The sequence below is a fragment of the Alosa alosa genome, chromosome 4 (genome assembly GCF_017589495.1).
Source record: "Alosa alosa isolate M-15738 ecotype Scorff River chromosome 4, AALO_Geno_1.1, whole genome shotgun sequence".
Lineage (NCBI taxonomy): Eukaryota > Metazoa > Chordata > Actinopteri > Clupeiformes > Clupeidae > Alosa > Alosa alosa.
In genome coordinates this window covers 6,534,423-6,553,074 of record NC_063192.1, presented here as the reverse complement: position 1 = coordinate 6,553,074, position 18,652 = coordinate 6,534,423, and the positions used below count along the sequence as shown (strand labels likewise).

General features: G+C 43.1%; 1 protein-coding gene across 1 annotated transcript in view; it reads left to right on the top strand.

The window, feature by feature from the left end:
* cntn3a.1 (contactin 3a, tandem duplicate 1) overlaps positions 1-18,652 on the top strand; it is a 77,047-nt gene that overhangs the window by 4,634 nt on the left and 53,761 nt on the right. The window contains exons 2-4 of the mRNA XM_048240569.1: positions 2,648-2,807; positions 9,737-9,869; positions 12,762-12,937. Of these exons, the coding sequence (XP_048096526.1) occupies positions 2,747-2,807; positions 9,737-9,869; positions 12,762-12,937 (370 nt within the window). The 5' untranslated portion in view covers positions 2,648-2,746. The remainder of the gene's footprint in view (positions 1-2,647; positions 2,808-9,736; positions 9,870-12,761; positions 12,938-18,652) is intronic.

The window sequence follows — 18,652 nt, the reverse complement described above, 5'->3', positions numbered from 1 at the left end:
ACCGGTATTACCTGCCACCTTGACATGTAGATGATGATTTATAAAGTTGCTTTATTATTGCCACAGGGATACAGGCCTGTGAACATTAAAACAGTTGTTCATAGGTACATGATAAAACTTTTATTGTTTTTATAGCTTCATTAGTGATCAGCTAATATCATATGAACAGTGTATATCATTTTCTGAATAGATTAGCTGAGTCATTTGACCTGTCCTCCCGCTCCCTCTAGTACTGTATGGTGGGTTTGTTGTGGATTGGAGTTTGGGTAAATCTACAGCTACTACTGTGTTATCCGTGCCTCACAGAAACCGGTCTGTTTGCAGCCTCTTAGCTCTTCATAGTTGCCCATGTTCTGTTCCATGCATCACAAATCATTAATGTCCTTCCAACTCAATTGCAGAAAAGCATGTTAAATAATTAAAGACATACACATAATCTCACTAGGGGTCTTTGGGGTATTTGTGTAATGATTTCAAGAGACATTCTGTTCAGATGTGCAGCTTTCCCCATGGCTCATAGGGCTTATTTCTCCAACTGTGGATTGTGATGGAAGTGGTAGGTTAGGACCAAGCTGTTTTTCACAAGTTTTGAGGTAAAAGTTTGATTGAATAGGCAGAAGGTTCATCATTGGACATTGGTAGAAGGGTCACATCACTGAAAAGCATCATAAAAAGAGCTGGTCTTTGACTTTTCCTTTGAATGCAGACCTGTGGTATAAGTGGGGCTTATCCTTGGGTTTAATTACCTCACCAATGTCATTTTAATGTTAGCTGGTCTGAAATACTTCAGAGGCTTGAAAGAGTCAGTGAGTCATTGCGTGTCCACCCACATTGTGTTTGCAGTCTGATCAAGGCTGGCATTTTGACTTCACCCGCCCAGCCTCTGGGTAGCTCTCATCCATTGGTCTGGGAGGGAGCCCTAAGAGACAGAACACATAATTAATTAATCAAATGTGTACAGATTACGACCTTGTTAAAAATTAAATAAGTAATGCAACTATTTTGATTACCTTATCAAAGTAATGTACCCAATTACATTTGATTAGGCTACTTTTAATGACTTTATGTTTGGTATACTAGAGAAAAACAAGAAAAAAACAGTTTAAAATGCTAAAACTTTGTGCATGTATCGCCAAATGATTTGAGTTTGTCTAGCTGGAGAAAAGATGCCAATGCTTTACAGTTTTTTTTCTGAAAAGAAACTATTCGAAAGTAATATATATTTGAATTCACCAAGATTTTGCATAGAAACTGCAATTTACAGTAATTGCACATTTTTTCAGTAACTATAAAAGAATGCAATTATATTTATTTTGTAATTGAATTACATAATATGTTGTGTAACTAGTTACTCCCCTGCCCTGTTCCTCCAATCCTGTGTCCATGTGCATGCATGCAAACTGACCAAGATAAGCACCTTTGGCTTTAGCCTCAGCTGCATGGCACTATATATGTTTTACACCTTTGTGTGGTGGGGATGTGAAAAGGCATGCACCGCGTTTTAGCAGATACGCTTATCTCCAGCAACCTTGCTTTTGTGGATTATTCCACCCAAACAATACACAGTGTTGTATTGTATGCACGATGTGCGTAGACACAACACTCTGTTGGGCACTTTTTTCACCTCAACTGTTACTGGCAAGTTCTCTTTAAGTATTCATGGCCATTTGGCTTTGAGAACACAAGGAATGCAGTGATATATGCTCCATAGACTGTGTTCTTTCTTTTATGATATTGTTGTGGAAAACATTCACTGCAGGCTGCAGGTTTAAACACCTTTGGTTGTTTTGCTTTTTGTTTGTTAGTGTTTCTTTTTTACCATTCAGTTGGCACACCAGGTAGCAATTGACTGGAGCAGATTTTGCCCCTTGTCTAGCTTGGATCTATTCCAGAGTCAATTGCTGTGTGGAATTTGTGTCTGACCACACAAATACTTTCAGGATCCCATTTCTCCTTTGAAGCGTATTGTCCCTGGTCTAATACAAGTCTCCTTGCTATTAGTCTAGTGCCAGGTCTGTCTTCTCGCTCAATACCTGATTGGGTCAAGTGTTCAGGGATTGGGATTTGCCAAATCAATACATGTAAATGTTAAAAAATCTTATATTCCCTACCAAGTGTCAGCACTGACATTTGCATTCCCTGTCCATGTGTAAATATGTAATGTGTGAAGGAGGCAGGTATTGAAAAGATTCTAGAACACATACTATATACATACTATTTAATTCAGGTGTAAGTTTTGACTCAATACCTTTCTTCATTCTCTTTCTCTAAATCGGTGTCAGGCTCCACCACCACTCTCATCTCCCCTCTACCAGCTCACCACCTTGATGTTTGAAAGCTGAATGGCAGTCTTATCTCTCTGGTGGCTCTTTTGATCCCACTGATTTTTCTCCTGCCATTTTCCACGTGTGGATGTTTATATATTCCCTGTGATTGGATGTCGCCATCTTCATCCCTCTAGAGGCACCTGACCCTCTCTGAATATCTGACTTAACTGTGATTCATTCACAGATGACAATGGCTCTGTTTAAGCAGCCAGTGTGCACGCATCTGTTTATCTGAAATGTCACCTCTCTGTTTTGTCTCTTTCTCCCCTTTCTTTCTTTCTTCCTTTGTTTTTTGTTCCTTTCTTTCTCTGAAATATCAGGGGCTGGCCATCATTGGAAGGAGACAAGTCAGGACCCTCCACCCCCTCCACAGACACACACACCTCTGCTTGAATGTAAGCTCTCACTGACCTCCCACTATGAAGATGGGGTTGCTATGGAAACTGCTTGTGCTCCAGTCATTCATCGGATGTCTGGCAGGTAAGTGTGTGAGGGCGTCCGCTCCGGCCACCTCTGCTCTGACTGCTCATTATCTGGACATCCCCTTCCCTTCCTTCCCTTCCCCACCCCACCGCCTCGTCGCACCCACAACAAACAACACTGTTTACTCAAACAAATAGACCCAGCTCAGGGAAACGTCCCTATCACAGTGCGCAAAGCGAAGGGTTTTCAAGGAGTAGGATGTTGCAGTGAAAGTGCAAACAGTGGATGTACATAATATACAGAATGTACAGTATGTCAGTGCATTTTGATGTAAAAAAAAAAACATGCAGCATTTTACCTTCAAGTGATTAGTCACTAGTAGCCACAATATACATTATCTGCACACATTAGCCATAGTATAACAGTTATCTGTAGATTACATCCATAGATTGTAACTGTTGCCTGAAACAGGAATACCTGTTTATCTGTGTGTGTGATGATTCCTGGGAATCTGTCATATGTCTCGGTGTTGCCAGCACCTTACCCCTGCAGATGGTGTGTGGGGTTCCAGGGTTAGGCTACGTGTGAATTACCATGTCGAGGTACTTACTTGTCGAGGCAGTGCAGACGTTCACTGCGACACCTCAGAGTCCAATGTTGCCATCGTTACATCCAGGAGGAAATGATCGCCGAAGCCTGCGATAACCACTTTAGCCACTTCGCTTGGCTTTTATCACCATATTAACTTCACAATGGCTGTTCTAGGCACTAACTCTGAATTAACATCGTCAGGTCGTAACGCAGGGGCTCTCTCATTGCATTGTCATAAATGTGCTGAGATCACAAGGATCAGCCGATTTTATTTTAGTTGTTGTTTTGTTGTTTGCTCTTCTGTGTAGATAATGGGAATGCTTTCACATCCTAAATCAGAAGTGCGGTGTCTGGAAAGAGAAAATGCATACGGGTGATGATCTGATGGGAATTTGAGTGCTACAAAACATCACCGCTCCGCGTTACTTTTTTTCGAAAGCAAACAATTTACATACAGGAGGGATTTAAAAAAAACAACCTTGTCTGCTTTGCGTCTGGCTTCATGGTCTTGCCATAATGAGCATCCCCTGGGCATTAAGGTGATATTAATATTGTTGCTTTCCAAACGTCCCTAAGTGCATCATATCCAAGTAAGAATATTTTCAAATGAAATATAATATGTGTATATGTACATAAATAAAAATCATATTTTTACCCGTTCACTGAGAAGAGCTCCCACCCCTCCCTGGCAGTTATTGGTGTTGTCAGTGAATGCATTATGCCAATTGTGGCTTCATGGTTGAAGTGTGCACTAGTGCTAGCTCCAGTCAAGTGCCAGTGAATGAGCTGCCCCTGCATAATGCATAGGTTATGCGGCAGGCACGGAGACCTGCAGTTCAGCAGCAGTTCAGTGCAAGAGCAGCAAACTGGACAGAGATGCAGGGAGGTACAGCATGAAGCGAGGTGAGGCGAGGTGTACAGTATTCCCCACGGCCCAGGAGAGGTCTCAGCCTCGCTGTTCCCTGAGTGAGTTCACCAGGAGGGAAAGCCTGCTGCTCCCAGATGGGCAAGGTGTAGCTAATCAGCCGTACAGCGCTTGTGTGTGTGTGTGTGTGTGTGTGTGTGTGTGTGTCTGTGTGTCTGCTGCCATGGACGAGATTGAAAAGTTCAACCTGTCGGGAGAATATCACAGGTGTGTATGTGTGTGTGTGAGAGAAAGAGTGTGTTTGTGTGTGTGTGTGTGAGAGAGAGAAATAGTGAGTGTGTGTGTGTGTGTGTATGTGGGCACAATCTTTTGGTGGCCAGCCAGAAGTGCTGGGACAGCTGAAGCGTAAACTCTGCCTATTCTTCCCTTGTGAGGGGACTGTTTCAGCTCCTCCAAGAGTCTCTCTACTCACCTCCTTCCCATCATCAGTTATAGCCAACAAATCCATGACACTGAGTTATCAATGTGTGTGTGTGTGTGTGTATGCCTGTTTGTGTGTGTGTGTGTGTGTGTGTGTGTGTGTGTGTGTGTGTGTGTGTGTGTGTGTTTTGTTGTTGGAAACACTCTTTGACTCTGATGAAATATGAATGCTATTTGGCACCAGTCCACCACATCCATGGGCATGGCCTCTTGATGCTCAGTCCCATGCTCAGATCATGCTGGATAGAGTCAGAGGCAGCAGCAGGCAGGGGACAGGAGCGAGAGCACACACACACACACACACACACACACACACACACACACACACACAGGTTCCTGGCTGCTGGGACAGGGGCCAAGCCGGTGGAGCTAGAGGGGAACAGTGAGATGTCATCAAGCTTGGAGCAGTCAAAGTGTCGTGTCAGATGGGCTCGTCTGAGGCGAAGGCGATATTGCTGCTAATCAGGAGAAAGCAAGTGAATAATGTAGGCTGTGCATCCCCCTGACATCAATTTAGTGCATGTTAAGTTTCTGGGTGATTTTCAGGAGGCCCTTACTGTGGTCATAATCAATAGGTGAGGAAGCCTATGGAGTAATGACTGACCGCAAGGTGTTTGTGAACTATGGCTGTATACATGGTACTAAAAAACAGTGACTTTTGAGACTGTCAAATTATGCAGACAATGTATTCACCCACTGTCTGCGTCATGTAAGAGAAATGTATGTTGGTGGTTGTTTTCTTGAGTTTTTAAAAAAAAATATTTCCACCTGCTACCTGACAGTTACATCTTACTAAATGTTAAAACCTTGCCTATACAACAAAGTTAGTCGATTGTGGGTGTCTTTGAGGTGGTTTCATAACATCAACATATCTATAAAATGAATCAGAAATCCATCAAACTTTGAAACAACCATGGCTTTCAGAAAAACAACAGCTCTCAACAACACTCATTTGTTCAATTGTTTATCGTGCCAACATGAAGCATTGTTTGATGTGTGTGCTGTGCAGACAAGACGAATTGTGACCATCCAAGCAGACCACACCAGTCATTAGATGAAAAATTATCTTTCCTCCGAGGCAGTCAGTGTAGGTCATGATGTTTGAAATGAAATGGCCGATTGTTGCATGGTAGTGTATTTTGTAGGACAGAATCTCTTTTTGCTTATATGCATTTCGTTTCTGAGCATATTAAGTAATTTAATCACATTTACTGCTGTGATGTGATCATGAATTGGATTTAATTAAATGCTGGATGGTGTTGTTACATTTAATCACCCAACAGTCCCTTTTTCATTAATGGGGAGTTTTAGTTCCCCTAAGGCCATATGCTCACTTATGCTTATTCATTATACACAAATCCAATAGCAGTCATTTTATTTGTCATGTTTAATTGGATGAAAAGCTAGATGGATGAAAACACTTTAAATCTAACAATCTAAACTATGGATAATTGGTATGTGGTGTTCTCAGTATTCGGTCTGTGCCGAAAATGGTGTATGTATGTGGTGGGTGAGCCTTCATAATGGTGTATGTATGTGGTGGGTGAGCCTTCATGAGTTTGGGGCTTAAGTGGTGCAAAAGATTGTTTTGCTGTCTCACACCTGTCCTTTGCCGGCCTCCTGTAATAGGGTTGGGAGCCCTCGGAGAGAGAGACCTTTGGGGACGCGTGTGCCTTATCTGCGCTGGCGCGAAGGTGGAGGTGCTTTAAAAAGCGAGATTGGCTTTTTTATTTGATGCATAAACCCTCTGAATCTGAATCCAATAAATTGCAGGCAACACAAACCCCGGTGTGCAGTCACCTCGCCACCTCTGCACGTATGCACACAATACACACATTCACTCACTCACACACACACACACACACACACTCACTCACTCACATACACACTCATGCACGCACACAAACACACACTCACTCACTCACATACACACACACACACACTGAGACACACACACGCTCGCTCATGCACGCACGCACACAAACACACACACACTCACTGAGACGCTTACACACACACACACACACACACACACACACACATATACACATACACATATACATACACGCAAACACACACGTATGCACTCATACAAATACACACACAGTGAAACACACACTCACACACACACACACACACACACACACACACACACACACACACACACACACACACATTTGCAGCAGTAGCCTCCCTCTGTGGCTGTTTATTCATGCTGAGGTAAGCTCAGCAAATTCATTTGCTGTCAGGCGCTATTGAATCTGAGATTAGTTTTTATTTCGTTCCCCAAAGTGCTTGGCGCTCTCGCTCTCTCTCTCGGCCCCATTCTGGTGTGCCTGGACGCAGGTCCTGTGGAGCGCTCCGTGTGTAGTAGGGCTGTATTGTGTGTGTCCGCAGAGCCGTGTCTCACATATCGGGGTGCAGCAGGTCTCTCTCTCTCTCTCTCTCTCTCACACACACACACACACACACACACACACACACACACACACACACACACACACACACACTCTCTCCTTGTTGTAGAATACCTGTTAGCCTTGTTGTAAACTCCCTGTTAGTATTCAAAATCCATGCTTCCCAGAAATATTGGTTTTCATCTGTCTGTCTGTCTGATGGTCCGTCTGCCCTTGCAGGAAATCTATGACTGGCTGGAATAAAGCGAGTTTACAATTTCAATTAATTAGTCAGTATAATCAGAGTGGACCTCTTACATTTCCTATTTAGGGATGGACATTCCAGTATGTGATTATGCCCAATAGATGGGAATTTCATTAACAGCAGAAGAGAATATGTTTAGTATTCAAGTTGTGTTGAACACACCGTTACATCCATGATGGCATTTGTCCATTACACACTTTCATGTATTTGATACAGAACCTCTTGAGGTACAAAGTGGAATTACGTGAGGTTATTGTCTGAAGCTAGCTGGAAAGCATGCTAGCTTTAGTATGTGCAACACAGTGAATACACAATTTTGACAATATGTCAAAATGGTCATTTTTTCCACATTGTCTTGTTATATCTATTCATGTTTTGAATGTTTAAACCAAAAAAAAGCCTACACAGTCAGTCTAAGAGATCTGGGCCTACAGAGAAACACAGCAAAGACCTAAAAGTTATCCTCCATTGTTCAGCTGGTAGCATGAGATGTTTACCCTGTGATAACGAGGAGCGGTGGGTTTCAGGGCTTTGCGTCAGACTGTTCTAGAACCTGGGGCATTGCCTGTGGAGCCCCTGCTCCCACTGTGCGTTTCCTCAAGAGAGACTGCTGTTGTCTTAGCAGAATCTCTCACCCGGGCGAGCTTGTTCCTGCCAATTTAGCTCATCCGCACTGCAGCCAACCCATGACCCAGTAATGTGAAGCACGCAGGGCCATGCAGAAGGCCATGGCCTGATAGGACTTTTGGAGCAGGAAGTTCATGCTCATTATTCCAGTGTGCCAGTCAGCATTAGACTACACATGGATTAATAGTTAAGTGCAGGTTGGAGGTTAGTGAATACACTGATGCAGCAGGAACTATTTAAAGTGAATCATTAATCATCAATAAGAGAAATGCTGCATACGTAAACTCTTATTTAGTGTTGTTACTTGAAATAGGCGTCAACTCCTGTTGACGGCTAAGACGAGCACAGATATAGAGCTATGTGCTTCCGCAAGAGTATACCACCCCCCCCCCCCCACACACACACACACACACACACACACCCCCCTCTTCCCCACCCCCTACTTACAAGTTACTTTTTCTCAGGTAGCTCAATTTACCGCTCTTCTCATGAGGAGGTATTTTTACATGCAGACATCCTCTCTGCTCTGCTCCGTTCCCACAGAGACCCGTTTTTCCACGGGCCCAGCTCTATTTCCAGGATTAATGAAATGGAAATGCTGCTCTGGAGTGCGCCCGTGCGCCGAGCCCTGCCGAGTCATGTGAGGGGTATTAGCTCCAAACGGCCAGATACAAGAACTCAATAAAAAAAAAAACATGACTGCTGCTGCGCTTGAGAAAAAAGGAAAAAAAAAATAAGTTCTGAATTCAATCAAAGACGTTTGCCTTTCTAACCTATTTAAATTGAACAGCATTTGACAGCAATACACTATGCTGGAGGTCTCAAGCTTTGCTTATAAGCCTTTTTTCAGCAAGCCCTCCCTCAATTTGCATGCCAGTGTGTGTTAGTTCTCACATTTCCCTGTAACCACGGGCCATTTTGCATGTGAATTAATGTGCTGGACTCAGGAGGATAGGTCTGTTTCCTCATGAGTATGTTAGTTTCATATTAAACCCGATATATTGCGCTTTATATCACCCATATAGTCCTACACAAAGAGAGAAAACGAGTATGTATATACTAATCTGAATAAAGAGCTAAAATCACCAAGTGCATTATTACTTGAAGTCTTTCTCACAGGCATATGTGGATTTTACATACAGTAGTTATGTAGTCATAAAATGCATAATGTAATCAAGGGTTTGTTTCTGGAAAAGAAATTGTGTATCTTTTCTTTTATCTTGCAGTGTGACAATTGAAAATATGGAGATATAGTCTTGAATGAAGAGCAGTACCACAGACATTTTTTGTTGTTTTTGTTTTGAGGAGAACATTGTTACAGTGATTACTTTCAACAGATTGTTGTAAGGCTTGTTGTAAAGTTTTGTTGAAAGGGAATCACTACATTACGTTTCAAAACAATTCCAAAAAAACAATAGTGAAATCTCAGCAGAGCCCATGCACACCATCACTCTTAATATTTCAATTCTACAGACATGGTGGATTGTGTCACCTGAAAAAAAAGAGAATCAGTATTCTAAAGTAAGGTGAGATCAGTATTCTAGAGTAAGGTGAGATCTGTATCCATCTCTGTCATGCCTTTGTCTTTTGAGCCTCACTCTTTCTTGCTTTCTTTTTTCCCTCTGTCTCCTATGTCTTGCACTCTCTCATTTCTCTCCCTTTCCTTCTCTCTGTTTCTCTATCTTTTTCTCTTATCCTCTCTCCCGCTCTCACCTCATCCCTCTCTATCTCCCATTCTCTCTCTCTCTCTTTCTCCAAACAGAGAGTACCACGCCGCTCCGGCCTGTATTCGTAAAGCAGCCTGGCAGTATTGTTTTCCCCATGCACTCCACCGAAACCAGACGAGAAGTGACGTTCAGCTGTGAAGCCCAGGGATACCCACCACCCTCTTACAGGTCAGATCTTTTCTCTCTCTCTCTCTCTCTCTCTCACACTCACACTCACACTCACACTCACACTCACACTCACACACACACACACACACACACAAACAAACAGCTTTGTGAATCCCCCTGTGTGGATGAGATGGGATGGAATAGTATACAGCTTTTATCCATTCATTTCGCTGCCCTAGATTTTTTCTGTTCGTCCCTGTGTGCCTAATGCCTCAGGCACTGTGTTTCCCATTCTGATCACAGACTGTGAAGTTGCAAAGTGAAGCAAGAAGCCAAGTCCCAGTCTGTTAGCCCCCTCACAAATCTCAACTTGTATTACGTCTTTACGTGTGTCAGTTGAACTGTCAAAGAAAGTTTGACACTCTAATGTCAACATGTTGCAAAATAAGAAATGTTATGTAAACGGCAAACTGCATTTTGACAGTTTTATTTGACATTTATTTTTTATTTGGATAGATTCTCAGATGCCGCAGTGTTTCTCGGCATCTGAGAATGTGTGTGTGTGTGTGTGTGTGTGTGTGTGTGTGTGTGTGACTGTGTATCTGCTTGTCTATATAAAAAAAAACATATTCAGTCCTTGCTCAGACAATTCAGTTTGTTGAATAGTTGAATAAACCAAGGTGCTGATTTAATTGAGGTTATCCACCATGGACAAGATGCTCAGATTTTAAGTGAAGAACAGAACTTAAAAAAAATATAATACTGATTCAGTGTAATTTGAATTGGTGATACTACAGACTAGTATAGAAGAAAACAAATCTACTTCAAACAACTGAAATGCCAGTTTGGAACTCAACTTTCCATGAAGTTCAGGTCAAGCACAGAATCCGAAGATGTCCATGGATACTCTGAAAACACTCCACCGGCTGTCATTACGATTAATGTATCTTGAAATGGCAGAGTTCGTGCCTAATTGGTTGCTAATTTGAACTAATGTTATCAACCAAGTCAATTTGGGCTTACACGGAGCATGCTCACACCTCACTCAGACACACACACACACATGCAGTGATTCTGACTTGAAAAGAGAAAAATAGGTAATGTTAGTATTTGTGTCATCCCTACATGTATTGTTTTATTGATAAATATTCATTGCGGGTCTCTAGGATACATGTCCCTGTTAAAGTGTCAGTGTTGAGGAGTTGGGCAAAGTAGTGCAGGAACATGACCTGTGGGAAGGGGAGCGCTCTACTCTGTGTTTTGTCAGTTCAGTACAAAGTGGTTTAATTTCAACAGAATGGTAAATGAGCAGAGGGAAGGAGTGTCCTCCCAGCGTTTCAGCGCTGCCATGTCGACTTGGAGCAAAGTTTGGAGACCTTGGAAGTTTTCTCACAGTTTCCGACCCACGTCGCAAGCTTTCTGTTGAGAGAGGGGGGGAGTCTATTTCGAGGAGCCAAGGACAAATTAATTTATCTAGGACGGCCTCCCACTCCCCCTCAACACCCCCACCAGCCCACCCCTCTCCAACGACTGCCATTACGGAGAGGCTCTCGGAGTTGTCAGCGCGGGCCCTTGATTTGTCTCGTCTGGCGAGCTCCGACCCATTCCAGCTGCAGCTCCAAATCACTAAATCAATCTAATCAGGTAGCCTGCCACTGAGCTTGGCTTCAGCAGATCAGCTCTCCCTCTCTCTCTCTCTCTTTCCCTCTCTCTCTCCTTCTTCCTCTCTCTCTCCCTCCTTCTTACTCTCTCTCGCTTTCTCCGTCTCGATCTCGATCTCACTGCTCCTCATCGCCACCCAGCCATGTAGATTGAGAAGAAATGAGAATGGGGGCATGGGGAGAATCAAGAGAATCACTCACTTTGCTCAAAAGATGAAAAGCCTACTCGGAGAAAGAAAAGGCAAAATAGAGAGACACATTGAGCCAATGTTGGGAGATAATTGCTAATGGGTCTTTAATCCCTTTTCAGTGGATTTTAAGGGGGTTAGAACACATGAAATGTTAAAACACCATCAGCAGTCTTATCCAGGAAAAAGAACCCATTTTGCAATGCTATTCTCTACCCACAAGTGAAGAAGTGTAGTCTTCTGATGTTTTATTGAATGCTTTGAATAAAACACATTCATTATCCCCCTCTATGTCCATCTGTTATAATCACAGAATGCATTCAAATGAAACATCTGACTCAATATCGCTCACGTCGAGACAAGTTTATCAGACGCGAGTAGTATGTGTTAGTTTAGAGACACTGCAGCAGGTGTGTTGTATGCTGGCTGCTTTAACGTTATCGTTAAAATCTGCTGGAGGCAAGGTGAATGGCAGCTTGTCTGTTGGATCATGGAGCCGCTGATTGGTTCACAGCTTCTGAATTTAATGTCAGTATTAATCTTCCCTGATTTACGCTGGGTTTGCCCCCCCTCCCAAACCCCCTCGGTGAGGGTGGCCTGTAGCGAGAGGAGCGTGCGTTACCATCACGAATGAATAATGCTCCTCTGTAATTGCCTCTTACATCAATAATAATCACTTTTGTCTGCTGCGGCGTACCCCAGGCTCACCCATTTGTTTTGATTTGTGTTTCGCGGTGATAAAGCACCTTGATTTTTCTCCTGCAATTAAAGCTTGATGGTGATGAAAGCATTTGATTATGCTGAGTGACCGTGTGGGTTTGATGAAACAATGCTTGGCATCTCTCTGTGTCCAAATATAACCCGGGGAAACATTTTTGGGTCGTAATGCAGGTGCTTCAGACATTTTTGTTTCTCCACATGGTGACACAGCTCCAAAACAGGTGGTTTTGTGCTATTTGAATGTTTTAGAAGGTCTGTCTTATATTTTTGATGTCAACAGAAGAAGATAAGAAAACATTATTGGCCTTGAAATAAATATTGTCCATTATCGTGCATTACACTTTCCCCCTACTGATATCCAATCCTGTGTTCCCCATCCGCAGGTGGAGGCTAAATGACTCTTTCATCGCGCCCAGGCTGGGATCTCGATATAGCTTCTCTGGAGGAAACCTGCAGATCAGCCATCTCAATAAGGAGGAGGACGTGGGGATTTACCAATGCCTGGCATCCAATTCCTTAGGGACCATTCTGAGCAGAGAGGCCAGTCTGCATATTGCCTGTGAGTCCGGTTTATCATATCGGTTGTCATTCTCCGTGTAAACTCGTGTGTGTATGTATGTGTGTGTGTGTGTGCGAGCGTGCGTGCGTGCGTGCGTGCATGCGGCAAGGCGGTGCAGTGTTTTTTACTCATTGCTGGTGAATTTATTATTTTTTCTTAAAGGTTATTCCCAATCAGGGAAGTGTGTGTGTGTGTGTGTGTGTGTGTGTTGTATGTGTGTGTGTGTCTTCTATTGCTTGTCTATCTGTCTATGGGTGTCTGGGTTTCCCTATATGTGTGTGTGTGGAGGATGCTTTTATCCTGTCCAAAGAAGCCAGTGTACATATTGCCTATGAATCTTTTTAACTAAAAGTTATAATTCCCCATGTAAACAGTGAGACATATGTGTGGTTTGGAGGGAATTGTAGAGGGGTTGGGTGGATCATGGCTTTGGTGAATGATGTGGTTGGGCCTGGGCTGGGAATGATCCATAGATGCAGCCACAGATGGGCTTCAGACCGGCTATAAGTGTGTGTATGAGACCTTGGCGGATTGTGGTATAACTAATGCTTTACGGCATCCATCCGTCATCTTTACGAGCCGTATTCCTCGCCATCTCTGATGGGAACCTGGTGAACCTGGTGTGGACAGCTCCTCTTTGACGGCCGCCCACCCCAAACGACAGCATTGACAGGCCGTGACTGACTGGCCAGACCGATTGAATCCTGATGTCTGTTTTCCCCACACCAGCCAACAGGCGAAGGGGGGTGTGTGTGTGTGTGTGTGTGTGGGGGGTTCTCCGATCCAGCCCCAGCATTTGCACCCAAGGGGAAGCACCTGCGCTCTCAGCCCAATGAGTTGGCTCCAACCAGGGATTGCCCCCTGACCCTGCCCCCCCTCCCCCCTTTCTGACCCATGCTGTAAGTCACACTGATTGCTCTCATCGGTCATGCTCCTCTGACCCGAAACTCCAGCCTGGTGAGACGAGTGGAGAGGTGGATGGCAGGTGGAGCGGAGAGAGAGATGGGGAGACTGGCGCTAGCGTTTTCTCGCTCCACTCTCCCCCCCATCTTATTTATTAGTCTTGGTGTAACTTAATTAAGAGTGCGGGAGTGATTGAGTGGCAGAGGGTCAGGGGATAATTCAGAGAGTGACTGGTATTATTAAAGCCTGTGTCCTGTCATTTATAAATGACATGCAGCCTCCAAAGGGGAATCACGACACGTTGCTCGGATCGCTTGTCCACGTGTTCTGGGATCTATTGCCTTTTATTAGCCACAGATATGACAGGAGAACTCTGTTGCTGATAAACAGTAGATTCCGTTTGTGCATGCAAAATGTTTTTCCTATTGATGGTGTAGGGCTGGCCAATAGTAGCTGATTTTTGAGACTTGAACTGCTGTAGTCCCCCACCCCCCGAAATCGCAAAAGAGCTGCTATGCTAGGAATGTTTGTGCATTCCCTCTATATTATATCGGAGTTATGTTCATACTTTGTTGCAAAAGATGCATATTTAGATTGTTTACTATTGCGCTTCTCAACTGTAGGGGGACCCCGAGAGCAAATCTTCTTTAGTTTGGTTTCTTTTAATGTCTAGCTTTCCTTTAGATGGAAGTTTAAAATCTGAATATACAAAGGTTCATTTTCGTAAAGATGCCTATAAAAAAAGAACATGTAATGTATCTGTAATTCAATGCTGGAGCTTGCTATTCCTGAATGTGGGACAAAGTTGGGAGCTACACGATTAATTGCAGCCTTTGCAGTTAGTTAATTCCATTAGCTCAAATTGCGACTGTAAATTTCGGTGTAGTTTTGAGTTAGGCTGGAATGTGCATTTACAACTGAATAGCTTATACCATAGCATTTGGGGGCAACTTCACTATGTCAATATAAATCACTTTTTAAAGTCATTCACTAGGCTCGAAAAATCATTAAACGTCTACGCTACTATGGAGTATGTAATTGTAAAGAAAGGGTGTAAAATAATGACTTGCTCTTCCTCCAGTCACCGTCATCTTGTGTGGAGAAAGTCCTTACAAGTCGTTGTACCGAATGCAGTACAAGCCTCTCAATGGACGAAAAAGGAAGAGAGTTTGGTAATCGACTTATACAGACTTTCTCCTCACAAGATGGCGGCAACTTAAAGAAGAGCAAAGATAAACTCAGAGTTGGTCATTTTAATGAGGAAGAAAAAAACTGGAACTTGAACTAGCTCCATTAGAAATCGCGAACTATAACACAAAATTGTTAATTTTAATCTGTGTGAACTGAGCTTTGTGCTAGCTCTTGTGAGGTGTGAACTTGCTTAACACGGCAGCCAAGCTGTTCTCCTGCAGGAGTTGAAGACAGCTCATTATTATCACACAGTGTTGTTCTTGCTTTTGCTCAGAGCCCAGCACTGGGCCTTTTTGACTCCATGGGGCTCGCAGGCACACACAGACAACTCTGTTCCAGGAACATTCTGCTGTCCCTCAACACTACGTGTCCATGATGCAACGCGCTCAGATCATCCCATGTTTATATGGAGTTACAGCTGGCATGTTTGTTATGGTGCAGTGTGTATTTGTTATTCTCAGTTGACATATCTGTAGCACATCTCTCTCTCCCTCTCTCTCTCTGCTCCCTCTCTCTCTGCTATCTCTCTCATGAACAAAAATGCATGCATGGAGAGCGTCGTTTACCTCTGTGCTGAAGGAGTGGAGTCTATTAGTACTGCTATGGTTATGCCCATAGATGATTTCCCAAGAATTTATTTTTCACACACCAAGTACAGTATTATGAGGAGGAGAATGCAGCAATCTGCAGCATACTGCAAGAGCATGAGAGCTTCTATCAGCTCTGGTGTAGAGAGCTTCATATCCCTTATCAGCTGTTTCATTTGAGGTCTCTGTGAATCTTATAATTAGGCATGATTAGCATTTCCTCTCGGTAGCGCCGCTGTGGCATTTCAATCTTATCTTGGTAATTACTTTGCCATTATATGAGTCTGATCCCTCTCACACCTCCGAAGAGGAGCTTTTTCAGCACCGCTTCTCGTTGGCCCGCGTGTGGCTTTCTGAAAACGGCTCCCCATGGCTCACTCTTCTCCACAAGCATTTTTTTTTATTGAATTTCATGCTGCGACAGACGGAGGGAAAATACACTCTTCACCTGTAGGAATTCGGTGTCTCATTCACTTCAGAAGGGGGGAACAGAGGGGTTGGGGATTGAGAAGCAGCAAGAGCATATTGTCAAAAAAAAAATGACAAAAATCTGTGTGAGGATGACCCACAAATGTCAAATAGTTTATGCTGAAAGTGTTGTGTTGTGCTGTAGCCTGGCCCTCAGAGATGGTTTATGTGACTGCTTGTCACAGGACTAGTCATGAAATACAGTATCTCAGTGAGACAAATCTCCCCATTAGTCACTAATCACTTCAGAAGCAATTAACGCTCCACTTTAAGCCAATCTATGTGATGTGTTTACATTTTATACATTATGATGGACACATATGGAGATGTCAGTAAAGATGTTTTCTCTCTCTGAAGGAAGTGAACATTGGCAGTGCTCTTTAGTCATCCTGTATGGTATATGATGACTAATGGCAATAACCTTTTAAAATTATATCAGTGATCAGGAAAAAACACATGTCTGTCAAGGAAGGAAGCAGCATGAGAGCTATGTGGGCTTGAGTCCAGACTGATTTTAAGATGATCAGTCTTTGGTTTGTGTCGTCGCTCTGTATCCATCTCACCCCTAATGGTTGTTATTAAGCAGCTAGCTGCCATTTCCGACCAGGCTCAGGAGCTCAGGAGCTTGCCTCTCCCCCCACATTCATTATACATCAGTGCATGTGCTCCTTCTCTGTGTGTGTGTGTGTGTGTGTGTGTGTGTGTGTGTGTGTGTGTGTGTGTGTGTGTGAGAGAGAGAGAGAGAGAGAGAAAGAAAGAGTGTGTATGTGTGTGTGTGCACGCGCACTAGCCTATCAGCGTCTCACTCTCTCGCCATCAGACAGCACACAGGCATGCCGCCATGCAAATTCACTTCCAATTTCATGGCTCTGAGAGCACTTAAAATGGCTTGCACACCCTCGCACTCGGGCTCACGGCTCAGATGCAAGACCTCGACCGCTTGTAAACCGGGAAGGATGTGTTGGTTGGCTGAGTGTTACTCTCAGAAATATGTCTTCTTTTTTAAGGGGTTGTTGTGGTAATTTCCCATTGTGATACCTGATGCAAATTGAGTTCTATTGTAGTTGACTTGGGATGGGATTTCATTTGTGGTTATATTGACACCAAGGTGATCCAAGATGTGGAGATGTAAGTACTACTGAGTGAACTTGGCTTTTGCAAGAGGAGAGAGCATACAGTTGTGCAATACAGTGATTATACAGTCATAATCAGAATCGCTGAAAAGTCTTCCTGCTTCTTTGATACCTCCAGCTGAGTAACAGGCGTACAGTAAATGAGCAGCAAAGCGTAAAAAACTCCTGCCTGCCGACAGAGCACTCTGCTCTAGCCATGGGTTCACACGCAGATAAAGGTGTGGGGAAGTGTAGTTTGGCAGGTAAGAGTGTGGGGTTCTGAAGTCCAGTTGGTGAGGATAAGGAGGGAACTGTACTTCAGCTTGTTGGACAAGGTGTTCATACAGCTACGACCAGGGGCTCAGTCTTAGAGAGCACACGTCATGATGAAATGCTTTTCCTGTTGTGTTTTGGTACATGGTATGTAATGGAATTTTTTAGAGGGTTCTTGAAAAGCATGGCAGATGAAAAGCATCACAATGCCACATTAAAGTGCACTGGAGAAAAAGGCCTTTGTAGCTAAAATAAATAGAAGAGTGCATTGGTATAGCAAGGGCCAGGAATATAGTGTATTGAGTACTAGGGTGAATGTTTAGATTCATATAGCCTCTCTCACTCAACTTGGCTTGGAGTGTTATTTTCAGTTGATTGGCAACAGTAGACTCATTTCTAAAAGTAACAGTAACTAACTTCAGTAATTCATTTATTGAGTGAACAAATTGAGTAAAAGGAGTTTGGTGAGTGTTCATACATTGACACGTTCATACGTTTATACATACATTTTTTCTTCTATTTTTCTTCAGCTATGAGGTTAATACTCAATTAGTGGGCTATACATGGGATTACATTTCATTTCTTCATTCTTCTCTATTAATAAAACACAATCTGATTCTCATCCTTTGGGCTCCTAGACATGTAGCTAATAAACCAGTGCGGTCAGGACATGTTTTTTTTTTTTTTTATTCCTATGAAACACTGTCCTATGGATTATATGCGATGTGGCTAATACACAGGAAATTGCTGTAACACTAAAAAGGACAAGTGCTTATCTATGAACGTTGCAGAGTTTGCCTGTGCACACTTCTCACTCTACCAGAGTCTCTCTGTTCTAATATGCTGTTTATATTTCCATGGAAAAAAGTCAAACAAATAAACTGCATTAGATGTGAGAGACTCCCAGAGAGGGCTTTTTCACGCTATTCTGCCCTCCTAATACCAACACACTAAACTGTTTATTCTCCTCTTCACAGACCCCAGGGGCCTCTGGCACCCAGGAAAACAAAAATAACAGCCATTAAAAATTAATCAAACAATTAGTGATGCCTGAGTCTGATTGCAACTTGCCATTTTACATGCATAGGCATACTTAAGATTTCTGAAATGTTTCTAGTGTGAGTTTATAGAGTAGATGGTTAGATGGCTCAGGTTCACAGTCATTTTAAGTGTAAGAAAAA